The sequence below is a fragment of the Neomonachus schauinslandi genome, chromosome 1 (assembly GCF_002201575.2).
Source record: "Neomonachus schauinslandi chromosome 1, ASM220157v2, whole genome shotgun sequence".
NCBI classification, from domain to species: domain Eukaryota; kingdom Metazoa; phylum Chordata; class Mammalia; order Carnivora; family Phocidae; genus Neomonachus; species Neomonachus schauinslandi.
Genome location: NC_058403.1, coordinates 160,912,532 through 160,937,365, shown reverse-complemented (window position 1 = coordinate 160,937,365; position 24,834 = coordinate 160,912,532). Strand labels below are relative to the sequence as shown.

The following is a 24,834-nucleotide window of genomic DNA, read 5'->3' as shown; positions in this document are numbered from 1 at the left end:
CTGGGCGTCAGCACACAAGGCAGGATTGCAGTGCCCCATCCCAGCCCTCCTGCCCCAATCAGCAGCCCAGAGCCTCCCAGCCCAATCAGGGGCTAATTGGAGTGGTGCGGCTGGGCTGCTGATATATAGGAGGAACGAGCCGGCCTGGAAGTCTCACGCCTTGGGAGGGGGTCTTACCGTCCGCGTCCACGTCTGCGTCTGCCCATGCAATGGCTCCTGGGAGCATTGCCTCCAGTGACGTCTCAACCTCCTCAGCGTCCTCAACCTCCTTGCCCTCCACAGTAGGGTCGTCCGGAGTGTCTGAGTCTGAAGAGCCAGGTAGGTACGGGGAGGCAGCTCCTTGCGAGCCCATTCCCTGGGTGTCCTGGACCCTCCTAGTGCTACCCAGCCCGGCCCCAGCACCCATTCTAGAGGCTGTGGAGTTCACATGCTCATTTGGCAGAAGAGCTGATGCCCGAGGTAGCAGGGGCCAGGTCCTGCCTGGGGGCTGAGGCTGGCCCAGCTCAGGGGGAAGAGGGCAGAGCGGGCCTCCCCAGCTGGAGCCCATTTCCTGTCGGGGTGGGCTGGCGGACCCACTGCAGCTGCGGGGCGGCTAGCTGGTGGAGCAGGGGCGAGAGCAAGCATGTGCTGCGAGGCTGGGCCTTGAATTGAGGGCTGCATCCCAATTTGCAATCAACAAACAATGCCTCAGGGTTTCTCTGGATATAGATAGGTTCATTCCCTCCAGGAGCTCCCAGTCTGAGGGGGAAGACTGCCTCATTAATAGATGCCGTTTCATAATGTGGCATGTGCTTTGACGTCGGGAATGCAGAGGGCTGTAGGAGCCCATGGGAGTCACTAACCTACTCTGGGAGGTCAAGGAAGGCTTTCTGGAGGCGGTGACCCCTGCAGGAGGGTTAAGCCTCACCCAGGAGAAAGAGGGTGAGGCAGGGGAAGTGTTCTGAGTGTGAGTAAAGCCTCCTTCAGAGGAAAAGTTGGAGGGTGGGTTCCAGGTGCTTTGGAGCCTGGGGCAGAGATGCTCACCCTGGCTTGAGAAGTCAGGGCAGGTGTCCAAATCATGGTGCCGTGTGGGCCTTGAAGGATGAGTGAGAGCTACCTGAGTGACCACGGGGGACAAAGGCCACCCAGGCAAGGTAAGAGCACGGGCAGAGGCCCAGAGGTGAGGGGGTTAGGGGAAGCTTCCAGGGAGTCACAGGCCCTCCTCTGGCCAGGGGCAGAGTGGCGGGGTGGGAGGAGGGAAGGGGCAGGACCTGCCACACTGAGCCTCCAAGGCTTCAGCCAGGGCCTTGGGCCCTTTACACTGACAGCAGTGGGGAGGGGAGAGAGGGGAGGTGCAGTAGGAAGAAGGCTGGGGTCCTCGGGATGGAGGGGGGAGAAGTCCATGAAGAAGGGGTGGGGATGGGAGGTCCAGGATGCCCTCCAGTTTCGTGCTTGGGTGGCCGGGTAAGTATGGTAGGTGCCATTCCTGGGAGAGAGAGGATGGAGGACAAGTTTGGGGGAGCTGTGAGTTCTGTTCTGGTCATCCCGGGATATAGCAGGCATTGAATAATGCAGAATGAGGAACTGAATTCAGCTGCAGGGACTGGGGAGGGAAGAGCCTTGGGGTGGCTCCCTGGGACAGGGCCTGGCTCTCGGGAGGCAGGGGAAGGGTTAGAACGGTCAGTGCAGGCCAGGCCGGAGGACACCCAGCTGGGAGGGTGCAGACCTCCTTAAAGCCCCATCCCCACTGTACAGGTGGGAAGACTAAGGCCCAGAGAGGAGAGTGAAACTCCCAAGGTCCTGGGTGTGGCTGGGATTCCACTCATTCACAAGCTTTGGACCAAAACGAATATTCCCAGACCTAGGCTCTTCCTGGCCAAGAGGCAGCAGTAGATGAATTGGATTAGGTCTCTACAATTTTTTTACTTTTCTTTTCTACTTTAAAATGTGTTTTTAAAATATATATATATATTTAGCCAATCGATTCCTTTTTAAAAGTCTTTAATTTTTGCAAACTGATCAGAAGCCAACATTTTTTTTTAAACATTGTATTTATTTATTTGACAGAGAGACACAGCGAGAGAGGGAACCCAAGCAGGGGGAGCGGGAGAGGGAGAAGCAGGCTTCCTGCAGAGCAGGGAGCCCGATGCGGGGCCCGATCCCAGGACCCTGGGATCATGACCTGAGCCGCAGGCAGACGCCTAACGACTGAGCCACCCAGGCGCCCCAGAAGCCAACATTTTTAATCACCACATTTAAATCAGGTTTCATATTTAAACCACTTGTATGCACCTTATAATGACTAAAAGCTTTTCTCCCCTTGATCCTATTTTCTTTTGCAACTTAAAAAAAAATAGTAATAACAGTATTTCAGTAATTGAGATATCTCAGTAATTCACATACCCTACAATTCACCCATTTAAAGGGTACAGTGGCTGTTAGTATATTCACAGCTGTGTATCCATTTCCACAGGCAACTTTAGAATATTTTCATCCCCTTAAAAAGAAAACTTTTACTCCCTACAGTCACTGCCCCTCCCCACCCACGATCCCCAGCCCCTGGCAACCACTAATCTACTTTCTGTCTATGATTATCCCATTCAGGACATTTCAATATAAATGGCATCCTACAGTATGGGACTTTTCGTGACTGGCTTCTTGCACCCAGCATGTTTTCAAGGAAGGACTTCATTCCTTCTTTTTTCTGGATGATATTCCATTTTATGGTTAATGTCATGTTCTGTTTACCCAATTCATTAGTTTATGGACATTTGGGTTTCTATTTTGGCTATTATAAATAATGCCGCTATGAGCATTTGTGTACAAATCTTCATTTGAGCATGTGTTTTCATTTCTCTTGAGTATACATACCTAGGAGCGGATTCTTTTGTAACTTATGTATGAAAACTTCCAAATGCATACAACAATAGGCAATGCAAACCACCCCCACCCCCCACTCCCTTCCTGTGCACCCTTCATACAGCTTCAACACTTATCAGCTCCTGGCTACTCTTATTTCACCTACTGTGTTATTTCAAAGCAAATGCCAGGCTTATCATTTCACCTATAAGTAGTCTAGCATTTATCTTTGTTTTTTATTTTAATTTTATTATATTTTAATTTTTATTTTTGAGAGAGAGGAGCAGGTTGGGATGGTGGCGGGGTGCGGGCAGAGGGAGAGAGAGAGAGAGAATCATAAGCAGGCTCTGAGCTCAGTGCAGAGCCCGACGCAGGGCTTGATCTCATGACCCTGAGATCATGACCTGAGCTGAAATCAAGAGTCAGATGCTTAACCGACTGAGCCACCCAGGCACCCCATCTTTATTTTTTAAAACTGTTTTTAATTGATACATAATATTATATTAGTTTTAGGTATATAACATAGTGCTTTGTTATTTGTATACATTATGAAATGCTTACCATAATTAAGTGTAGTTACCCTTTCTGTAAGTGAAATCAAACTGTCTTCCTATCTGACTTATTTCACTTAACATAATACCTTGTAGGTCTATCCCATGTTGTTGCAAATGACAAGATTAGGGCTGAATAATATTCCAATGGATCCACACACCATGTCTTCTTTATCCATCCATCTATTCATGGACATGAGTTGCTTCCATATCTTGACTAATGCAAATGTTGCAATGAACAGAGGGATGTATATATCTTTTTGAACTAGTGCTTTTGTTTTCTTCAGATAAATATGCAGAAGTGGAATTGCTAGATGGGAGGGTAGTTCTATTTTTCAATTTTGAGGAAACTCCATACTGTTTTCCAGAGTGGTTGCATCAATTTACATTCTCACCAATAGTACACAAGGCTTCCCTTTTCTCCACAGCCTTACCAACACTTGTTATTGTCTTTTTATTTTTTTTAAGATTTTATTTATTTGACAGAGAGAGCACAAGCAGGGGGAATGGCAGGCAGAGGGAGAGGGAGAAGCAGGCTCCTCGTAGAGCAGGGGGAGCCTGATATGGGGCTCGATCCCAGGACCCCAGGATCATGACCTGAGCCGAAGGCAGTCGCTTAACCAACTGAGCCACCCAGGTGCACCTCCCCCCACCCTTTTTTTTTTTTTTTTAAGTAGGCTCCACTCCCAGCGTGGAGCCCAACACAGGGCTTGAACTCACAACCCTGAGATTAAGACCTTAACTGAGCCACGCAGGTGCCCCTATTTCTTGTCTTTTTAATGTTAGCCATTCTGACAATTGTGAGGTGCTGTCTTGTTGTATTGTGATTTGCATTTCCTTGCTGATTAGTGATGTTGAGCATCTTTTCATGTGCCTGTTGGCCATCTATATGTCATTGGAGGAATGTCTATTCAAATTCTCTGCCCATTTTTTAATCAGATTGGTTTTTTTGTTATTGAGTTGTAGGAGTTCTTTATATACTTTGGATATATACCCTTATGGGGTATATCCTTCACTGTGCAAAGCTTTTTAGTTTGATGTGATTCCAATAGTTTATCTTTGCTTATGCTGCCCTCGGTATTTACCTTTAAAAGAAAAGAGCCCCTTACACTATAACTGCAATACCATCATCCTTAATATCCCCAAATATTTCCAATGTTCACATTTATCTGGTTGTCTTCTCCGTGCCGCCCCCACCCCCACCCCCACCACCAAGTTGGCTCATTTAAGGCCCCGTTCTTAGTTTGAGCAAAGGATCCCACGTTGCATGTGGTTGAACGGGCTCAGCAGTCTCTTTCATCCCTAGGGCCCCTTCCCACTTTTTCTTTTCCTCCTTGTTTATTTGTAGAAGCCTGGCTGTGTGTCCTGGAGAGCTCCTCACAGGCTGGATTTTGATTTCCTCCCTGTGGCCCTCTCGCCAAGCCCCTGGATTTCCTGTAAACTGGTAGTTAGACAACTGACCTGACGTATTTAGTTTTCTAAAAGAACTATTTAATTCTTTCAGGGAAGCTCTATGGAGCGCCCGGTGTGGACCCAGCTGTGCTCGGGTCACTGGGAGACGGTGGCCAGACAAGCCACCTGCCCTGCCCCCTCCCGTTGGGTTGCTTGTGGGCCAGTCGGCAGGCGGTGCTACAGACCTGGGGGGGGTGTGATCCCCCAGGCCCCTGGCCCACCCACCGTGGGGCCTGGCTGGGGCCCGGCGTGTGCTCTGTCAGGCAGGTTTGTGGTCGATCGGGCCCGAGGGTGGTCTGGGCGCTGGGTGACGCCCTGCCCCCCCCCCCCCCCCCCCGCAGGCCCGAGCCGCAGCACCACCCGAGGGCCGCGCCGCCACCCTCCCGTGCTGCGCATGGTCCTGGAGGCGCTGCAGGCGGGAGAGCGGCGCCGGGGCACCTCCGTGGCGGCCATCAAGGTTTACATCCTGCAGAAGTACCCTACGGTGGATGTCCTCCGGCTCAAGTACCTGCTGAAGCAGGCCCTGGCCACGGGCATGCACCGCGGCCTGCTTGTCAGGCCCACCAACTCCAAGGCCAGGGGGGCCACTGGCAGCTTCAAAGTGAGCCTGCTTGGGCTGGAGGGTGGGACTCGGGGAGGCCACAGGGTGGGAGGGCCTGGGCCCCAGACTTTGAGCTTCAGCCCCAGCTCCTCCTCCCTGCACCTCCCCCCCCCCCCCAGGGGGGCTGTTCCCTGTCTTCTCTCCTTGTCTTCCTTGTGTCTTCTTGGAGATACCTTCTCCTCCAAGAAGGGTAGTGGTGTGCCTCCTTGGAGAGCCTGCAGGGCCCCGGTTCCCTGGCTGTGTCTGCCTTCATCCCTGTCACGGTGTCCGGTGACCAGGGACTATCTCTGCTGTGTTCACACTGAGTCCTTAGTGCCCAGAGCACCTGCCTGGAATTCTCCATCATGGACAAGGCACACCCAACCATGGGGTCTAGAAGGTCACAGTTGGGTTTGCTGCCCACGCTCTCTGGCTCTAAACCCCAGGTCTCCAGACCAGGGCTGGCACCTCCCTGAGCCACCCCATCCTCATCTTTCAAACGGGAGGGTCCTGGAGGGGAGCCGTCCAGGGACACCTAGAGCTGAGGGCAGATTTGGCACAAAATCCAACCCCAGCATTGTGACTGTCGGCTGCCACCAGGGAAATCTCAGGGACCCGGACATGGGGTCTTTCTGGTCATTGCTGGGCCCCAGCACGTGGCAGTTGCTCTGACCGTAACCATAGAACACTGGAACTTTCTCAACCTACCGTGTTCCAGTCCCTGTGGTAACCAGGTGGCTGAGGACAACAAGTTCCTCGTAGAACTCCCAGGCAAGGGTCACAGCTTGGACACAAGCTATGGCAAGTCCAGATGCATAGGGTGGGGCGAAGGAGAGCAAGGTGGGGGGCACTGAGGGTGTGCATGGCTGGGTTAGGCTGCAGGACCTGAGAGCCTGTCAGGAAAGTGGGCTGAGGGGAGGGGAGGGGAGGTGGGGAAGGGAGCCTGGAGTGTCATGGAGTTAGAAATGTGTGTGTGCTAGGAGGGGGGGTTGTTTCTGGTCTTGATGGTAATGGGGAGCCATGAGATTTTGGGGACAGAGAGAGCAACATCATTAGAGGAGGGCTCTAGGACGAGACCACCTGTTTGCCAGGGGCCCTCACATCCCCCTGCCTCTCACCCATTTCATGATGGCCCCGCTGTAAAGATGGGAAGACAGGCCAGTGGGAGAAGAGAAAGACTTGGCTGAGTTGCACAGGACGTTGTGACTTGGAAGGTCCACCCGAGAGGCAAAAGGGGAAAAGGGAGACCTGGGGAGACATGGGGGTGTGAGGCCTGAGGTGGGAGGCGGAGGGGGAGTCAGAGTGCATGCAAAGGTGTGTGGAGTGGGAGGTCGAAGGAGATTTGTAGATTAGCATCTCAGAGGACTGGGGTCAGGACTCAGTGTGTGCTGTGCACTTTACTCCCAGGAGCCTGGCTTTGAGACTTCCAGACTTGGGGGGGCAGGAGGGGGGGTGCCTGTGCCCTCCTGACAGCCACCTGCACAGGAGGTAAGAGAACCTCGGGTGTGTCTAGGAGACTCGGGTCCCCCAGCTCCTCAATGGCAACACCCCTCCCTCGAAGAGCAATACGGGGATAGAATGTGTCTTTGGCATCAGGCATTTAGGAGGTGGTCATGCATCTGCTCCCCGTGCCCCTGACCACCTTCTTCGCCCTCTCTTTTGGAACAAGGCTTTCCTCTCTGAGCCTCGTGTAGGGTGTAGGGGTATGAGACACTGAGAACTTCTGCTCTCAATTTCACCCCATTCTCTCCTCCACCAGTTGGTTCCCAAGCATAAGAGGAAAGTCCAACCCAGGAAGACCCCCATCATGACAGCCCCCAGGAAACCCAGTGAGGCCAAGGAGAAGGTCCCCAAGAAACCAAGGGAGGCAAAGAAGGACCCTCCCAACACAGGCGAGGTGAAAAGGGGACCCAGGAAGCTGCGAGAGGTGAGGACGTCTCCTCCCAAACCAGGTGCAGCCAAGGAGAAGGCTCCCAAGAAAGGCGGCCAGACCAAAGACCAAGAGGCAAGAGCAAGTGAGGCCAGAAAGGCCTCCCAACAGCCAGACAAGGCCACACGGGCCCCTCCCAGTGCCACCGGACCCAGTGGGAAGTCAAAGGTCAAAGGCAGAAGGAAGAGCCAGGGTAGGTGTGTGAGTGGGGTGAGAGATAGGGATAGGGATTTGTGGCAGCCACTGGATATGAGGCGAGAAGGGAGGAGAGGCCTGTTCTGGGGAGGGGTTCCTTATCTAGTAAATGTGCCTGAGTACTTGGCTTGCGCTGGAAAGTTGGAGAACTCATGGTAGCTGGGGGGTGGGGGTAGGGGGTAGGTTTAGGAAAGGGGAGATACAGAGAGAAGAGGAGCCTGACTCATCTGAGACGAGTCAGGGGAAGCTTCCTGGAGGAGGTGTCCCAGGGAGGACAACAGCCTGTGCAAAGGCCAGAGGCATGAAGAAGGTAAAGGTTTTGAGGAAGTGCAAATAGTTCTGTGTGCAGTGTGGGAAGTAGAAGTGGGAGCCTGTGAAGGGCAGCTGGGAGTCTGGCCTCGATCTGGAAGACAATGAAGAGCCGTGGAGGGACTTTGAACAGGGAACAGCTAGGGTACAAGGTATTTTTTAAAAATGTATCATGGCTGCCATGTGGAAGATGGCCGAAAGACTAGAGACTAATAAACCAGTGAGGGGTCTTTGGTGTGGGTGAACACGGAGCAAGGGGGGCTCTGCCTGGTGCCTTGCTCAGGGTGAGAGATGGTCTTCCACCACCCAGTTAATCCCCCAACCATCCCATGAAAGAGATGCTGTTATCCCCAGTTGGCAGACAAGGACACCCAGGCTCAGAGTGGCCAACCGACTTGCCCCAGGTCACATAGCCTGTAAGTGTCAGAGTGAGGACTGGGGCCCCTGAACCTTCCTGCCCACCAGAAGCTCCTCCTGAAAGGGGTCCTTCCCACATGCTCTCCCCCACCCTCTGACAGGTGGTGAGGCCCACAGGAAAACAAAAGCTGGGAGTCGGAGCGCAAAACCCACGGTCCCCAAGGTAGGTCCTGCGTGACTTCCCTGGTCTGGATCTCCACGCTGAGCAGGCTAGAGCTCGGGCTTCCTACACCCAGCCCCTGGGAGGGTCCATGGAGAAGGGGGTAATTTGCTTTTGTACAAAGCACAGTTCACTTCTGTCTGGCCCTCCAGTGCTCTGAGGATCCTCACCCCCATTTCACAGGTAAGACCCAGGCTTAGAGAGGTGAGGTCCCTTGTCCAAAGCCACCCAGAATCCCCCCCCACCCTTGGAGTCCACTGGGATTTCAGCCCTATTCCTGTGGGCTCCAAGCTATGTGTCCAACCCTGCCCCACTCTGTCCTCTTGCTCCTGGTTTGCTTTCTTATAGGGCAAGAATGGTACTGCTTCTCCAGCCAAAAAGAAGGAAAATCACGTCCCTAAAGAGGTCGTTGCCCACGCGGCCAAGGCGGGGCCCAAAGCCACGGCCGCTGCTCTTCCCAGGGGTGGTGGGTCTAAGACAGTGCCTGAACCCCTGGCCAGGAAGACAGAGGCCCCCAAGGGCCCAAGGAGGCCGGGCATGCCCACCAAGGACTCATCGTCCAAACTGGCCAGTAGGAAGGTGGAGGCTGAAAGCTAGAGCTGGGGTGGAGACACGGAGATCCTGCCCGAGTTTTTATTCCCCAACAAACCGTCACTCTATTTATTTCATTGTAACCTATTTATCAATAAAGGCTTTTTTTCCCCTCACAAATCGGTGTGGGTGGAGGCTGAGGTCCAAGGATTTGGGCCGTCTACAGCTCCTGCCCAGATAGGAGTTCCCTCCCTGGGGAAGACAGGTTGTACAACGTAAAGGGCTGGTTTAGGGGTCCAAGACTTGTAGGGGTCTGTGGAGGCACAGGAGGGGTGTTAAACCCAGCCTGAGATCTGGGACTGCTTCCTGGAGGAGGTGGCTTTTGGTCTTAAAGGATGGGCAGGAGACAGCTGAGGCGGGGAAGGGCACTGCAGGCAGAGGGCCCAGCATGTGAGGTGAGGCTGGACAGTGTGGTGGAAGGAGGGGGTTTGTGGCTCTGAGAGGAGCATGGGGTAGGGAGGAGGGTGGGGGATGTGACAGACAAGGGAAGGTAGACAGTGGGGGCTAGGCAGGAAGGGTTATAGGCAGGGGAGAGACTAATGTGGTTAGTGTGTGTTTAGAAAGAGCCCTCTGGCTAAGGAGAGGACCATTCAACAAGTTACTGAGCAGGGCCCTGCTCTAATCAACAGGAGGAGAGCGTGCAAAGGCCCTGTGGTGGAAATATGCTTGAAAGGCTCAAAGAGCCTCTGGGAGTTCCATGGGGCTTAAGTCCAATGAGGAGGGACAGTAATGGGAGATGCGGTCCAGGGTTGCTTTAAACACATCTGTGACCCTCTTCCCATGGGGAGGTGGAGTCTATGTCCCTGCCCCTTACCTCGGGCTCCGTGATTGCTTGAATAGTAGAATACAGTGGAAAGGACATTATGACAGTTTCTGAGCCCGGACCTTAGGAGACTGGCTGCTTCTACTCCCCGTGTGTCCTGTTTGTTTTTGTTTTTGCTTTGACACTTGCTCTTAGAACTCCACCACCATGCTGTGGGAAAGCCCAAGCAGCCGGTGGAAAGAAAGAGAGGCACCCCGATTGTCAGCCCCAGCTGCCATCCTTGACCAGTTTGCCAGCCAGAGGAGTGCGCCACCTTGGAATCGGAACTTCTAGCTGTAGTTGAGCTGCCTTGGCTGACACCACGTGGAACAGGGATGAGCCTTCTCTGCCGAACCCTGTCCCAGTGGCAGATGCACGAGGACCGTACAGTAGTGCCCCCCACTTTCCCACAGTTTCGCTTTGCATGGTTTCAGTTACCTGTGGGCAGCCATGCTCCGGATGCAGGTGACCTTCCTTCTGATGGATCATCCGAAGGTCGCTGGTAGCCTAACACTACGTCACAGTGTCTCTGTCCTACCCCTCGCACCTCCTCACGTAGACCTTTTATCAGCTCACATCCCAAGAAGGGTGAGTACCATACAATAAGTTATTCTGAGAGAGAGAGAGACCACAGTCACATAATTCTGATTATAATATAGTGATACAATTGCTCGATTTTATTACTACTTGTTGATCTCTTACTCTGCCTGATTTATAAATTAAACTTTACCGTGGGTATGTATGTCTAAGAAAAGACATAGTATATATAGGGTTCATACTGTTTGCAGTTTCAGGCTTCCACTGGGGGTCTTGGAACGTATCCCCCAGACAGCATCCAGCACCCATGGAGAAGGGGGGGGTCTCCTGTAAATGAATGCTGTTGTTTTAATCCCTTGAGGATTGGGGTGGTTTGTTACGCAGCAGTAGATAACCTAGAACAAGGACCGTGGGGCAGGACAGGGCAGATCGGGGAGGGCCTTGTAAGCCAGGGGAAGAACTTGGGGTTTCATTGTAATCGTGAGGAGGGGCCGTTAGAAGACCGTGAGCAGCAGAGCGACTGCAGGGGGCACGGGCAGCGGGGAGGCCCTGCCGTGGTCCAGGTGAGGAGAGCTGGGCGTGGAGGGAGGGCTTATAAGCAGTGGGTTCTGGATAGAAGTTTAAGCAGGGTGCATGGGATTTGTTGAAGTATTGGGTGGAAGAAAGGGGTCAAGGATGAGCCTATAGTTTGGGGTGGACGCAGCCTGGTGACTCCACGGTGACAATTTCCTGGGGTGAGGACTCAGCCTGGGCAGAAGGCTGCTGAGAGGAAGTCCTGTTGAGGCGGGACAGCTGAGCCAGGGAGGGGTGGAGAAGGACGGGGTGAACTAGAAGGGAGGTGGAGGGAAACTGGAAGGGACTTGGGAAAGGGGGCAGAAGGGGCACAAAGGGAAACCGACACAGGCCAGCGTGGAGCATCAGACAGTTCCTTCCTGCCCCTGCTCCTTCAGCCCTGCCCGCACTTCCTCGAATCCCGCATGAGGCTTCTTCTAGCTGTGCTGCCGTCTTCCCTGGGGCATCTGTGGTGTGGCTGCCAGCAGGCCCCCAAGGGTACTGTGAGCAGACGGGAGGGGCTGGGCTGGCGCTTCCCGTGGAGAGGGTCTGGCTATGCCTCTCCTTTCACGGTTGGGCAGGGGGTTGTGGGAGGCGCCCGGCCAGGCTGTGGGACGGCACCCCTGGGCCTCGCACCCCCACAAGTTAGGGGCAGGTGAGTACCCCTGGCCTAGCAGAGGCCGGACAGCATCCAGCACTCATGAGACACGGCCGAGTCTCCTCCCCGCTTGAGGACATTGCACCAAAGTGTCCATGACCTCCCATGACCTTCAGACAGCGAAGGGATGCCTGTCGCTGCAAGGCGAGTCTTCAGGGCCCCAGATAAGAACTGTGGGTGACTCACAGAAGTCTCCCACCTCCTGTGTTGAGAAATGACCCCAGAAACTAGTTTTCCGCCATATGCCAATGTGTTACTAAACCTCAAGAAGGAACTGCATGTTCAGCAGGCATCACAACAGGCTGCAGAATATTTAATGCCACAGAAAGATGTCACTGACATATTGTCGCACGGGGAAAAGGCAGGTTACAGAATGGTGAGTACACCCTGGTCCCGTATTTACTCAGCCCCCGACCCAGGCGGGCACACGATCTGGAACGGCATTCTCCGGGACACGAACCACGGGTGGGTTAGGGTGGCTTTGATTTCCTGACATTTCTGCAGGAAATGTGTATTCATTCTAAAATCACACCAAAAAAAAAAAATCCCTATCAAATGTGTCAATAACTTAAATTAGAAAATCTGCTGCTTAATGAAAAGGAATCAGTGCTCAGAATAGAAAATTTGAAAAGATAAAGAATCTGTCTCCACCCAGGAGCCCCTACAGGAAAAGGCTATTTTTAAAGCTAAAAATTGTTTATTTTTCTTTTCTCACCTCTGTTCTCATTAATTCTAGAACTGGTATTTGTGGGATTTTGTTTTAAATTGTATGAATTTTTCTGTCCTAGTTTGTATTCTTGATAAATGGGTGCTTCATTTTTTTCCCCATTATGATGGAAAAATGATTGAGTTGCTTCTAATTTGGAGCCAGTTCTCTAATGACCTTTTCTTTGGGGGAACAGCGATGAACCTCACCCCCAGCTCAGGCCCGGAACCCGCTGGCTGGGCTGGGGGTTCTGTGGTAGTGCTGACCCCAACTAAGGTTAACCATCCTGAGGAGTGGACTGCCCAGCTGGGAACAGTCCAGGGTTACACTGGCCTTGGGGGAACTGCGTATTTCCTCACATGAAAAAATGGGGTTTTCAAGATTGATGAGAAATTCAGGGGGCATGTGTAAACATCAGTTCTCTTCCTAGGGCTGTCACCTTGACCTCCCCACACCTTTGGGTGCCACTGTGGAGACTGCATGGAGGAAGCACAAAATGGAGGGATGAGGGGCCCCCGCAACCTGGTTTGGGTCCCCACTTTGCTGCTGCCTGGCTCTATGACCTGTGGGGATTCTTCCACTGTGCTGAGGGTCCATTTCTACATCTGTAAAATGGGCATAATGTTCCATTCCTCACAGGCCTGTTATAAAGGTAATAGGAGCAGGGCCTACCTAGGGGTAGGTGGCACATAGCCACGATGACATCTTCCTGGAGGTCCCATGGGTGCCCTCTAAGCCCAGGGCAAGCAGACCTGGTCCCACTGAACCGTGCCGCTGCCTCCCCGGGGCTAAGTCTGGTATCTGCCCCAACCGCACGCAGGAGCATGGCTGAGGTGGGGCTCTACACCCAGCTGCCCCTCTCCTTTCTACTACGAGCACACGTTTCCCTCCTTGGCCATCTCAGGATAAAGGCTGGAGCCCACAGCAGCTTTTCCCATCAGGCTTTTATTACAAAGAAGGTTCCAGAGCTTCCCAGCCACCCCCTCCAGCCCAGCCCCCGTGGGCTCGGAGCCAGTCCCAGTGCTGGCTGGGTCTGCTGCAGGGGGAGCCGGCTCAGCCACGGAGGGTGGCTTCTGACAGGAACAGAATGGGTGGTTTTTTCAGGGCCTTGGGTTTGGCGGCGGGGGTGGGGGGGTGGGGGGGTTGTCTCTGCCAGGTCTGCCTGTCCTCTGGAACAGTCCTTTCCAGTGTTGTGGTGGGAGCCCCTGGGGACCCCTCCCCGGGTTCTCTGCACAAGCGGCAGCTATTCACAGTTGGCGCGTGATAAGTTTTTTAATATATAAAAGCTTTTTTTTAAAAAAAAAAAAGTGGTGCTATCTTTAGAAACACTTCCAGCAAGATCAAGTAGCCCAGCTACAGCCTTGGTACGACTTAGCCCCTGTCCCCACCCTCCAGCCCAGCAGCGCTCAGCACCTGGGCCCTGGTCCTCTGCCCACCCCCGGCTTGTGGGAGAGCACACAGAGCCTGCCCACGGGCAGTGGGCGCCGCCCGCTCCACCGGCAGCCGCTTGAAACCGTGTGTCGCCACGGTCCTCTCTGGGTGACCGAAGCTGGAGAGAACATTTTGGTGGTTGAAGCAGAAACCACTCGAGGGCTGGTTCAAGGAGGCCTCCCCTCCGCCACATTGGATGAGGTAGTGTTTCTGGCTGCGGCCCGTGGGCCGGGGGCTCGTCTCTGCCGGAGGGCGCTGGGCCCTGGGGGGCAGGCCTCTCAGCAGCAGTGGCGGCGGCAGAGCCGGGGGCTCCGTCCAGGCTGCGCTCGGGGGCTGGCTGTGGCTTCCAAGTCCCCAGTCCAGAGATCAGATCTGGGGACAGGTGGGAGGGGACAGAGGGACCTGAGGGGCCCGGGACTGGGGGCTCCTCTGCCTGGCTCAGAGAAGCCCCTCCATTTCCCCCCCCCCCGCCCCCCGAAGCCGACCCTGCTCAGTCCTTTCCCAGCTGGAGTCCGAGGCACAGGGCACAAAGTGAAGTCGAGGGCGGTGCGTCTCCCCCAGGCTCAGGCCTCGCTGTAGCACTCATAGATGTTGTCCTCCATCAGAGCCACCACCTGCTCGAACTTGTGTTGCAGCTGGGTCCTCCGGGCAGTGGGGTTCGCCTCCAGCGCGGTCATGATCTGAGGGGGGAGCAAGGGGCCGGGGGGCGGGGAGACAACACTGCCTGGATTTCTACGGCTGGCAACCAGCCCCTAACGCGCAAATGTTCCGAGATGTGACTACGTGAGCCTGAGCCTCTTCTGGGGCTTTCCTGAGCAGAGGGGAGGTGGACGGGGCTGAGAGGGGGGCACCGCGGGCCCCAGGGTGGGTGCCTCACATCAGGGTACCCACCTGTGTGCGATACCTCTTGGCGTATTTATAAATCTCAGCCATGGCCACATTGGTGTTGAACTCGTTCTGGTATTTCTACAAGGGAGAAGGCGGGAGGGGGGAGGGGGTTACCCCACCCTTCCAGCCCAGCCCGGGGGGGTGGGGGTGGGGGTGGTTACACACAAACCCCCAGCTTCCCACAGCCCCTCCCGGGAAGTCAGCTCCCACCCCTGCGCCCACAAGGCCCCTCTGGAGCCAGCCGCACCCGCGACTCCTCGGCCAGGTGCGCGTTCATCTCCTGCTCGCTGAGCGGCGTCAGGTCGTGGATCTGTTTGTAGTAGCGCTGCACGATCTTCCGGTACTCGGGGATCTCCTTGGCGTACAGGAGCTTGTTGGTCGGCGAATCCTGGGCAGAGAGGAGTGGCGGGGATAAGGCGGCGGCTGGAGACCAGACCTGTTTCTGGACCAGTGCACGTCCCCACTGCCAGACAACCGGCCCCATCGCAGCCGGCTTTGGACCAGGCGGGGGCTCTTCACCCCTCCCTGTGCTGCCCTTTGGCACAGAACCCCCGCCCTACTTTCTAGGGCACCGTCAGGGGATGACCTGAAGGGGGACCTGCTTCCTTTAGGGGGAAAGGTGCACGGGCTGTGGGCCAGCTCTTCGTTGCCTGCAGGCTGTTTCGTTTAAGATCCTTGCTTAGGGTTGTGGGTCTTGGTGGCGAAGGTTGCTGGAAGCCTGATCGCTGGCTCAGTGGAACATTTCCCACTGTATGTTTCCAACGCCCGAAAGCAAAACGTGCCAAGTACGCTCACAGGGCTTTGTCACAGGCATCCTGCCTGTGGAGGCCGTATGTGAGAAGTGATGGCATTCTCTCTCTCGTGGCCTCTGAAAGTCTGGGGCTGACGGCAGGGCCGGGCACCCACCATCCTGCACTGCCGGATCTCATTAGACCATCTCACTAATGTTCGCAGCATCCACGCTCTCATGCCTCCCTGCCCCTGGCCAGGTACTTCCCTCTGCCTAGAAGGCCGTTCTCCCTCCTCTTCCCGGCTCTAAAGCCAGCCAGGTCCTCTCCCCGCAGACAGGTCTCAGGGATGTCCTTCCTGTGTGCAGCTCAGAGGTCTCGGTCGCCTGTTCCCCCCCCTGCCCACTCCTTCACTCAGTGCCCACTTGGAGGGCTCTTGACCAGCAGGCCTGCTGCTGGGAGCCTGGCTGACTCTGACTCTCATGATGTTGCACCTGACCACGCCGATTTCCCACCTTGCTACTGGCTTCCTGGGGCCTGGCTCTAGGGCCTAAATGTTGGAAGGTGGTGCTGAGCACAACTGAGGCGGGTGCAGAGTTTCTGACCACCGGGGCCAGGTTCTGGGCATCTAGATGCCCCAGTTGGAAGGTCCCCATTCATCCCATGCCCCCCAAACCTGAGCTCCTTGGGGTCCCCTCCCAGAAAGAGCCATGGGCCCCCTCTTCCCGCCCAGCCCGTGGGCAGCCAGCCCCAGAGCGGCAGACCTTGCCCAGCTGCAGGTCCGAGATGGAGCAGGCATCAATGAAAGCCTGAGCAATGACAGAGAGGCAGGCGTCGATGTGGTCCGTCTTGTCGATGTCGAAGACAAACTGGGGGTTTTTCAGGATGTTCACCCAGAACCGGAGAGGAAGGCTGTGGGATGGGGGTGATGGAGGCACCGTGAGCCCGCCCAGAGGGTCGGGCAGCAAAGGGAGGGGTCACTGAGGGCTGCAGGAGGGAGGCAGCCAGGCGCCGAGGCCAGGCTGGCTTTACCCCTCCAGGCCAGGCCAGAGAGGCTTCCCCCCAAGACAGAACCTCAGTGTGCTCATCCACAAAGGGGGTGGACGGCCATCCCTGCTGGGTGGGGCCACAGAGGGGCCAAGAGCTGAGGTTGCTGCATGCCTCGGGACAGGATGCCAGGGCAGGCATTGCAGGGCCCGGCTACCTTCACGCCTGCCCCCAGCCCCCACAGAGCCTGCTGTTCTCACAGGGGAGCCTCAAGCCCGGTCCTGGTTCTCATTAGAAGAACCCCCCCCAACCCCGCCCTGCCTGGCAGCACACAGCTCCTCCCTCCAGCCCTTGCCCAGCAGCAGGAAGTCCACCATTAGCCGGGCCGCGGAGCAGCCAGAAAGGGCTGGGGGAGGGCGGGGTCTGGATTCTTGGCCTTGGCCTCAGGAGGCCAGAGAGGATTGGTAATACCCCCACCCCAGGGCCACGCAGTGACTCAGCAGCCCGAAGGGCATGGACAACCCCCCGCCACCAGAGCTCTGAGAAGCCCCTGCAACGGCACAGAAACTTCTAGGCTGTGTCACATCTCCTGAGGTTCAGGCTGAAGTTCTCAACAAGTTGTGGGGTTCTGTGACCCAGAAAGCTAAGAAAGACATGCCTTAAAGGAAGGCTCCGGACTGGGTATGGGAGTCAGATCACGTGGGTTTGAGCTTGGTTCTGCCCCTGCGAGGGCCGCCTGACCTTGGGCAGGCACTTCTCTGTGAGCCTCATTGTTCTCATCTATAAAATGGAGCTGATGGTACCCACCCAAGAGGAGTGGCGGAGAGAGATGATGCTAAGGGCAAAAGTTCTATCATGCTTGCTTTTGGTTAATTCTTACAATTAAGGTGGATTCCTTTTTATCCCCCTGGTTTTACAGCTGGGAAGACTAAAGCAGAGTGAGGTGAAGTCACTTACCCACGGTCACACAGCTAGGAAGTGGCAAAACAGGGACTGAATCTGGGCAGGTGGGCTGAGAGACCAGGCTCTGAACCCCTGCACGAGTGCCGCCCACACGGGAACGATGAAGCTACGCATCCCTCCCTGCCTGCCCACACGCCCTTGGCCCACCAACCTGTTGGTCTTCCAGATGTGCAGAGTGTCAGGATCGGAGATCCCCCTCTTCTCAGCCTGCTCCTCCAGGAAGTCAAAGAAGTACTTGACAGCCAGTGGGGGTTTGTCCTCACGGATGCTCAGGATGGCCTTGAACAGGTCATCCAGAAACTTCTGCAGCGTGCCCTGCAGAGGAGTGGGGTGGCTGCCGTCAGCCCAGGACCACTTGGGGAGGGTGAGTGGGCACCTCTGGCAGCCCCAGGGAGCCCAAAGTGCTTGGGCTGGTGAATGGGAAAGCCATGTACCATCAGGATGGTCACCTAACCTCTCCGGGCCCTGGTTTTCCTGTCTATGAAATGGGTTAGTGGAATCCTCCTCCCAGGGGTACTGTAAGGACTGATCCAGACACTGAGGGACAGAGTTGGGGAACTGGCAGGGCCGGGGTGATGACTCTGCCACCTGAGCTGTGTGACCTCAGGGACAGCACTGGCCCCTCTGGGCCTCTGCTGCCCTATCACGTTGGCTAGCACAGAAGTTGTCTGTCAGGCACCTTTCATGGCTGTGAGCAAACCCCTCCTCAGGAGCAACGCGAAGCCCTGAGCCTCTTGCATGGGGAGCTCATCCAGCCCCGCAGAAGAAGAGCTCCCCCCAACACCCTGGCATGGGCGCAGCTGATGGGGAGAAGAGGCCAGGCCCACCTTGGTGGACAGGAGGCGAGTCAGGTAGATCTCCGGTAGCACCTTCTTGCGGTGGCTCTGCCGGTGGGACTTCTTGGGCTCTGCCAGCTCGTCCGTGGGCAACACCTGGGAGGCCGGGCAGTGGTCAGTCCAGCGCCCGGCACCATCCTGGGCCGTCCTGTGGGAGGTCCTATCCTGCGACCCACAGGTACCTGGCTCCATGGACACTTCGTGGCACATAAGGAGGAGGGACCCCTCCCTGCTCCCCAATCCCTGGCCTTTCCCAGAGCCTGGGAGTACTCTCCCCAGAGCTCCAGGGTGGCAGGAAGCCAAGTCCACACCCAGCGAGGGCGGGCACCCCCAGGGCCAGAGGCCGGGCACTTACCAGATGGAAATACTTCTCTGTGTCCAAGTCTTTCACTGTGAGAGGGAAAACAATAAATAAACAAGAGAGAGGAGGGAGGAGAGAGAGAAACCGAAATGGAGACAGAAAAGTGGAGAGCGGCAGAGAGCGAGAGATCCAAAGCAATACCTGTAGAAAGTGAGAGTGAGAGAGACAGAAAAATGCAAACAGAGGAAGAGGGGAGAGAGAGATCCAGAGAGACACATAGAAAATGAGACCGAGAGAAAAAGGCCATGAGAGAGAGATGTACACAAGGGGAAACAGAGGGACATGGGGGAGACCCCCACAGGGGGGCAAGATGGCTGCCCTCACCCCCTCCACTGCCCAGCCCAGAGCTCCTGCCAGCCCAGACCTCGTAAACGGCAGGGAGAAACAAGATCCTGTTCCTGACCTTAGCAGGGGACCCTCTGACCAAAGGAGCCTAGGACCCCATGCCTGGCAGCTGGGCAGCTAGGCCTGGGAGCCTGAGGGTGGGGATGGGGGGTGGGATTGAGGCAGGGACCCAGCCCAAAGCCCGGATGGCCATGCCAGTCTCCCCCTCCAGCCTGGCAGCTTCCCAGACCTCTTGAAACCACATCCCGCCCTCCTGGGGCCTCTCTCTGGCTGCCCGCAGGATCCCAGCCCGAGGAGGCCTGGCGGCAGGCCCTGCCCAAGCAGTACTGGGGCAGAGGGGCCTGGCCTGGCCCTTGCCCCAACCAAGGAGACCATAGCCCAGCCCAGCCCTGCCTCTTAAAGCCTCAGTTTCCCTATTAGGGCTGCTCAGAAGGGGCCAAAGCCTGGCCTGACCCCCTCCCCTTGTCCACCAGTGCTACCTCGGCCCAGTGTGTTGTCCTTCTTGTCTGTGAGGCTCATGGCCAGGGAGGCACCTTCAGGGATCTGACAGGAGGGGAGAGGCCAAGGTCAGAGGTCAGAGGTTAGGGAGGGTTCAGGTGGGGGATGGGTAGGGCTGGGGACCCCACCTTGTAGTGGGCCAGTGTGTTGAGCTTCTTGCGGCCATCTTCCACCACTGAGGTGTCATCCAGGTCCCGGAGGATATAGCTCTGTGTGCTCGAGGCGAACCACTCTGGGGGGTAGGGAACAGGGTGTCAGGGACAGGGAGCTGGCTGGAGGGGGCAGCACCAGCCTGGCCCACACAGGCAGAGACCTCTGGCTCTCTCTGTGGAACCTAGGGCAAGCTGTGCCTCTCTCTGAGCCTGTATTTTTCCATGAGTAAAATGAGGAGGAGAAAAAAGATCCAGAGGAGAGGGTGGTGGTGGGCACAGAGCAGGAGGTCTGGCAGTGTCCTCATCCTTGAGGTTGTTACTTTACTATTGCTGATGAAATAAGAAAAGGTACCATCTGTGAAAAGGACAGTAAGAGTCATGGAAAGTATGTGATCCCTAGGTACTGACTCTGCCCTTCCAGGCTCTGGGTGACTGAGTGCCTACCCAACCTCATCTCATAGCCTATCCCGGCCCCTGCAGGCCAGAACCAGTGAGCTCCCTGCTCTGAACAGTCACTGTGCCCATTTATTATCACAACCTCGTGCTTGGAACAGGGCCTGTGAGCATAGAACAAATGGCAGCTTTTTGGCCCAACCAGAACTCCTATGCATCCTTCAAAACCCATTCCAATTGCCCCTCCTTGAGCAAGCTTTTCCTGAATACTTTTTGCTGTTGTCTGCAGCTTGCTCACACTGCAGTACCCATCTCCCTGCCAGAATAGGAGCTCTTTCGTGATGGGCACCTTATCTAATCATCTCCATGTCCCCAGGGACACAATCAATGTACATTTCCTGAGTGAAAGGAGTATGCAACCAAGGCGGGGGACAGTTCCCGCTGGAGTAGCCCAATGCTGAGGCCCGGCACCCCACCCCTGCCCACCGAGGTCAACGTCCTCCGCACGTGGCCACTGAGAGTAGGGCACATTCTTGCAGAAGGCTTCCAGAATCTTCTCTTTCACCTGTGTCAGCGTGTCCGTATCCATGGCCCGCACACTCAGCGAGTCCATGCCGCAGCCCTGGAAGGACACATTCAGGTTCTGCACGAGAGAGGAGGAGACAGTCAGCAAGCTCCTCCCATTACTACCCTGGGCCCCAGGCAGGGCAACAACCTGCCCAGGGCGGCTGGGTCATGATCAGGGTCAGGGTGCTCCGAGCATGAGGATCCCCCTCCCAGCCAGCCTGGGAGATGGTTCCCACCTGGCCGCCCAGCCGCCCGACTCACCCGGGGCTTGGCCTCAATGTTCTCCCGCAGTAGCCACTCCTCGTTGAGCGTGTAGCGGGCCTTGCCTGTGATGGCATCAATGGAGCCCTTGTTGATCTGCTGCTTGATGGCACACAGGAGCAGGAAGAATGGCTCCCCAACTGTTTCCTGGGGTGGGCACGGGGCTGTCAGGGGCTGAGGCCCAGCCTGCCCAGCCCAGCCCCCACTGCCTCGCTGCCCACCCTCCATATTCCAGCCCCCAAGCCTTTGGCCACGCTGTGGCCCCCATCTGGAACGCTTTCCCCACCCCCCTGTACCAACACCTCCATGGCTGCCTGGGTAACACCCCCACTCTGGGACCCTAGTGCCATTCTCCCCATCTCCCCCCGCCTCCCGTCCCCCACCCTCAGTGTCTCCGTGGACTCTGAGGCGGAAAACCACTGGCTGTGGGCAGGCACCTTCATTCGGTCATCCCAGCAGCTCTTCCCGGTATGGGATATCATCCTCACTGCTGAGGCTCAGAGAGGACAATCAGCCTGCCCAGGGTCACCCAGGGTGGAAATAGCAGAGCTAGACTTGAACCCCGGATCAGCTGGCTCCAAAGTCCGTGACTCTGCTAAGCCGCCCGGGGTGAGTTTAGGTGGAACCAGAACACAGGATGTGGTCTCAATTCCCAGGCTGGTGAATGGAGAGCATCTTGGGCCAGGCTGGGCCTCATACCCCTGCCCTCCTACTGAGCCCTCAGACCTGAGCTTAGGGCCTCCTCCAGGAAGCCACCTTGAACCCTCCAGCCGGGTCCAAGGCCTCAGCGCTTGAGCGCCACTCTGTGGCCTTTATTGCTCTGTATTTTAATTGTTATTTCTGCATCTGTCTCCTCTAAGCCCGGGGGGGAGTCTCAAGGGCTAGGACTGGGCCTGATTTATCATCTGAACCCAGAGCCGGGCCCAAAGGCACACAAGGGGAGGGGGGGTTGATGAATAAGAAAACTATCTGGGGGCGCCTGGGTGGCTCAGATGGTTAAGCGTCTGCCTTCGGCTCAGGTCATGATCCCAGGGTCCTGGGATCGAGTCCGGCATCGGGCTCCCTGCTCTGTGGGGAGCCTGCTTCTCCCTCTCCTCCCCACTTGTGCTCTCTATCTCACTATCTCTGTCTCTCTCAAATAAAATCTAAAAAAAAAATTTTAATAAAAAAAAAAAAAGAAAACTATCTGGAACAAAGCCCCTGGAGAGTGCTTTGAGCCCTTGCGGGAAGCCAGGCCTTCCCTGAGCTGTATAATGGACCCTAGAGGCCTGTCCCTGCTCCCTGAGCCCCCTTCCTCATCTGCACAAAGGGCGTGAGGACCCCTCCGGAAGGAGCTGGCATGAGGAGGAAACCAAGTCAGATACATGACGCTCGCCCTAGGGAAGGCTTGGCAGGGGGCGGGCTCAGCCCCGCCTCACCCGCAGACAGCTGTACATGCAGATGGACATCCAGTTGGTGAGCATCTTCTCAACCACGGACTCCGTGCGCCGCAGCATGAGCTTCGGGTTCTTGGCGGCCGAGGCGTCGATGAGGTCCACCAGCAGCTCCTTCATGATGCCCGTGTAGTACTCCAGCTTGCCGTGGAGCGCGATGGTCAGCAGGGAGGCCAGGCTGCACCTGCGGGGGGGCGCAGGGCATCAGCACCGGGCCCCGGGATCCGCAGCGTGTGTGGTGTGGGGCTCCGGCGCTGCCTCATGGACCTGGCGGCCCCAGGTATGTCTGTGTGGGTGAACGCAGCTCACACCCACCCGGAGAAAGGGCCACCTTCTCTAACGGCCACAGCAACCACTGTGCCTGTGGGCTCCTATCTTGGGCATCCAGGCCCAGGAAAGGGAGGCATGTGGGGGCCCGGTCCTGGGTGGATGCCTACTGCCCAGCAGGCAAGGCGATTTGCAAACTGTCCCGGGCTTGGGTCTGGCCGGGCCAAGCCAGGACAGGCTGTGCGGCCTCCAGCGGGCCCGTCCCTCTCCCAGAGCCTCGCAGCCTGACCTGTCACGCACTGCAAAGTCTTTCTGCTGCTCCAGCGCATGCACGAAGACAATGAGGAAGTGCTTGTTGTTGAGCAACGAGGAGAACAGGCTGATCCCCTCTTCCATGTTGGGCCGGCAGCTCTCCGGGATCTGCGGAAGCAATCGGTGCTGTCCACAGGGGTCTGGCGCCTCTGCCTGGCCTCGGAGTCAGCACTTATAATGCCCTGAATGGCTCTTTGAATGCCTCCTGGAATGGGAAGCTCACCACCTTTTCATGACAGATGTCTCTTAACTCCCCATGATTGGGAATAATGGCTCAGTTGAGTTGAAAAGGGGGGCTCAGAGAAGGTCAAGGGTGCCTGGAGGTAACCCAGAGTCCCCGTGCCTAGGACCCTCTTGCTTTCCATTCTCTAGGCAGCAGTGGAGTGGGATGTCCAGAAAGGCCCAATCCTCTCCGCTCGCCACCTGGCTTGGGGTCAGCACTTCTAACACCCTGAATGGTGTTATACCTTGAACGCCTCCTGGGATGGAGGACTCAGTGTCTTCCAATGACTGACTCCTCCCAACTCCCCGTGATTAGGATCAATGGATCAGATGAACAGGAAAGTGAGGCCCAGAGAGGGGTGGGGTGCCTCTGAGGCAGCCCTGTGTGTATATGCACGCACGTGCATGGGGTACTCACCTTCCACTCTCCCAGCAGTGGGTGGGTCTCCTGCGCCGTGGAGCTGCCCTGGGCGTTGAGGGTCTGGGAGGGCAGTACATAACGTTCTTCATAGAGGGAGGAGCACTGTAGGGGTAGACCACCCCCCAGCATCTCAGCAGGGCTGCGGTCTCCCCTGACTGGCATGCAAGGGCCGCTCAACAAATGCAAAGGGTTACCTTGTAAAGGAAGAAGGGGCAACAGGCCATGCCCAGGGGCCTTAGGAATCCAGAGAAGCAGGGAGGGCTGGCCCAAGGGGCTTCGTGGGGGAAAAGGAAGGAGCAGAACCTCATGATGCAAGGTGTGCAATGCAAGAGGGCATGAGGCTTAAGAGGAAGCAAAAGAAGCTGAGCACAGAGTGGGAGAAAGAGCAGAGAGGCCAGCAAGGGCCACGGTATGGCCTTGTTAGGGCTGCTGCATGGTGAGTAGTGTGGAGAGGGCAAGAGGCAGGTCACTGGCCACCAGCATAAATGCTCTGGCCAGGCAGGGAAGGCGGGGACAAGGAGGTAGCCCCTGGAACACAAAGAGGGGTGGGAGGCTTGAGGCAGAGTCCAGAGGGCAGGAGAAGGGAATGTAGAGACCAAAAGCCTGGCTGGGAAGGGACCCAGTGCTGAGAGAGGTAGGTGGGGCACCGGGGGCCTAGGGGAGCCTGGGCCACCCCTGCTCGCCCCCTCAGTGAAAGGACAGGCAGGCCCTACACCCCAGGAGGAGAGTGGGGCTAGTAGCTGGCTTCCGTATGGACAATCAAACATCAAACGAGTAGAGAAGAAAAGTGAGGGGAAAAACTGGGCCCCCTCCCTTGGCAGGTGAGGGCAGGTGGGCAAGGCTGCTGTGAGCGTGCATGCAGGTTATACACTGCTCAAGGGGCCCACGTGGCACCACGTTTTCCCATCTGCTTAAAAATGCCCTCTAGGTTGGCATGGCTCAGAAAGAGATCAAGGAGCCCCTGAGGTGGCTGGCAAGGGTGTGGGCTGACCTTAGGGAAGAAGGTGCGGGTCACAAAGTGCTTATACTCCAGGAACGGGATGCCCTGGCTGCGGTTCAGCTCCTTGGTCAGATCAGTCATGTCCGTCTGCAGCTCGGCAAAGCCTGGGGGATTGGCAGGGAGCTGGGAGTAGCTCTGGAACCCACTGCCCAGTCGGCAAAGCCAAGGTCCACAGCCCCGCCTGGGCCGTACCCCGCTACCTTTCCGGATTTCCTCTCGGATCTGAGATTCCATCTCCTCCATCTGCAGCAGAGTCTTCTGCCAGTAGCGCTCTGCACGGCGGCTCTTAGTGCAGAAGACGAACAGGGCTGCGGGCAGCAGAGAGACCGGTCAGGCCTGGGAAGCCCTTCGGAAAACACTGGTTGACACATGCAGTGCACGGGGCCGGGCCCGGAGGGACAGGTCCTGCTGGCTTCCGCTCCACCTCCTCTGGGCGGGGTGTGGAAGGCGGATGGGTGCCCTCAGCCTGCAATCCTCCCCTCCTACCGGGG

At 56.5% G+C, this 24,834-nt stretch overlaps 2 protein-coding genes across 2 annotated transcripts in view; one reads left to right on the top strand and one right to left on the bottom strand.

Annotated features, from left to right (window-relative positions):
• Positions 1–209: 209 nt before the first annotated feature.
• LOC110584982 (histone H1.8) lies at positions 210–9,029 on the top strand. Its single transcript, XM_021695168.1, has 5 exons — positions 210–318; positions 5,183–5,442; positions 7,181–7,548; positions 8,390–8,435; positions 8,781–9,029. The coding sequence occupies exons 1-5, from the start codon at positions 210–212 to the stop codon at positions 9,027–9,029; spliced, it is 1,032 nt and encodes a 343-aa protein (XP_021550843.1).
• A 5,140-nt stretch (positions 9,030–14,169) lies between these two features.
• PLXND1 (plexin D1) overlaps positions 14,170–24,834 on the bottom strand; it is a 56,978-nt gene continuing 46,313 nt past the window's right edge. The window contains exons 21-36 of the mRNA XM_021695236.2: positions 24,544–24,651; positions 24,335–24,447; positions 23,341–23,445; positions 22,678–22,808; positions 22,107–22,305; positions 20,689–20,835; positions 20,347–20,503; positions 19,444–19,547; positions 19,297–19,360; positions 18,467–18,501; positions 18,103–18,207; positions 17,427–17,590; positions 16,090–16,237; positions 14,845–14,985; positions 14,601–14,675; positions 14,170–14,389 (exon numbers count right to left, since the gene is read on the bottom strand). Coding sequence (XP_021550911.1) covers positions 14,273–14,389; positions 14,601–14,675; positions 14,845–14,985; positions 16,090–16,237; positions 17,427–17,590; positions 18,103–18,207; positions 18,467–18,501; positions 19,297–19,360; positions 19,444–19,547; positions 20,347–20,503; positions 20,689–20,835; positions 22,107–22,305; positions 22,678–22,808; positions 23,341–23,445; positions 24,335–24,447; positions 24,544–24,651 — 1,913 coding nt within the window. The 3' untranslated portion in view covers positions 14,170–14,272. The remainder of the gene's footprint in view (positions 14,390–14,600; positions 14,676–14,844; positions 14,986–16,089; positions 16,238–17,426; positions 17,591–18,102; positions 18,208–18,466; positions 18,502–19,296; positions 19,361–19,443; positions 19,548–20,346; positions 20,504–20,688; positions 20,836–22,106; positions 22,306–22,677; positions 22,809–23,340; positions 23,446–24,334; positions 24,448–24,543; positions 24,652–24,834) is intronic.

Coding starts and splice junctions, on each gene's coding strand:
- LOC110584982 (XM_021695168.1), top strand. CDS start 210: ATGGCTCCTGGGAGCATTGCCTCCAGTGACGTCTCAACCTCCTCAGCG. Junction 319..5,182: donor GTCTGAGTCTGAAGAGCCAG/GTAGGTACGGGG, acceptor CCCCCCCCGCAG/GCCCGAGCCGCAGCACCACC. Junction 7,549..8,389: donor AGAAGGAAGAGCCAGGGTAG/GTGTGTGAGTGG, acceptor TGAGGCCCACAG/GAAAACAAAAGCTGGGAGTC.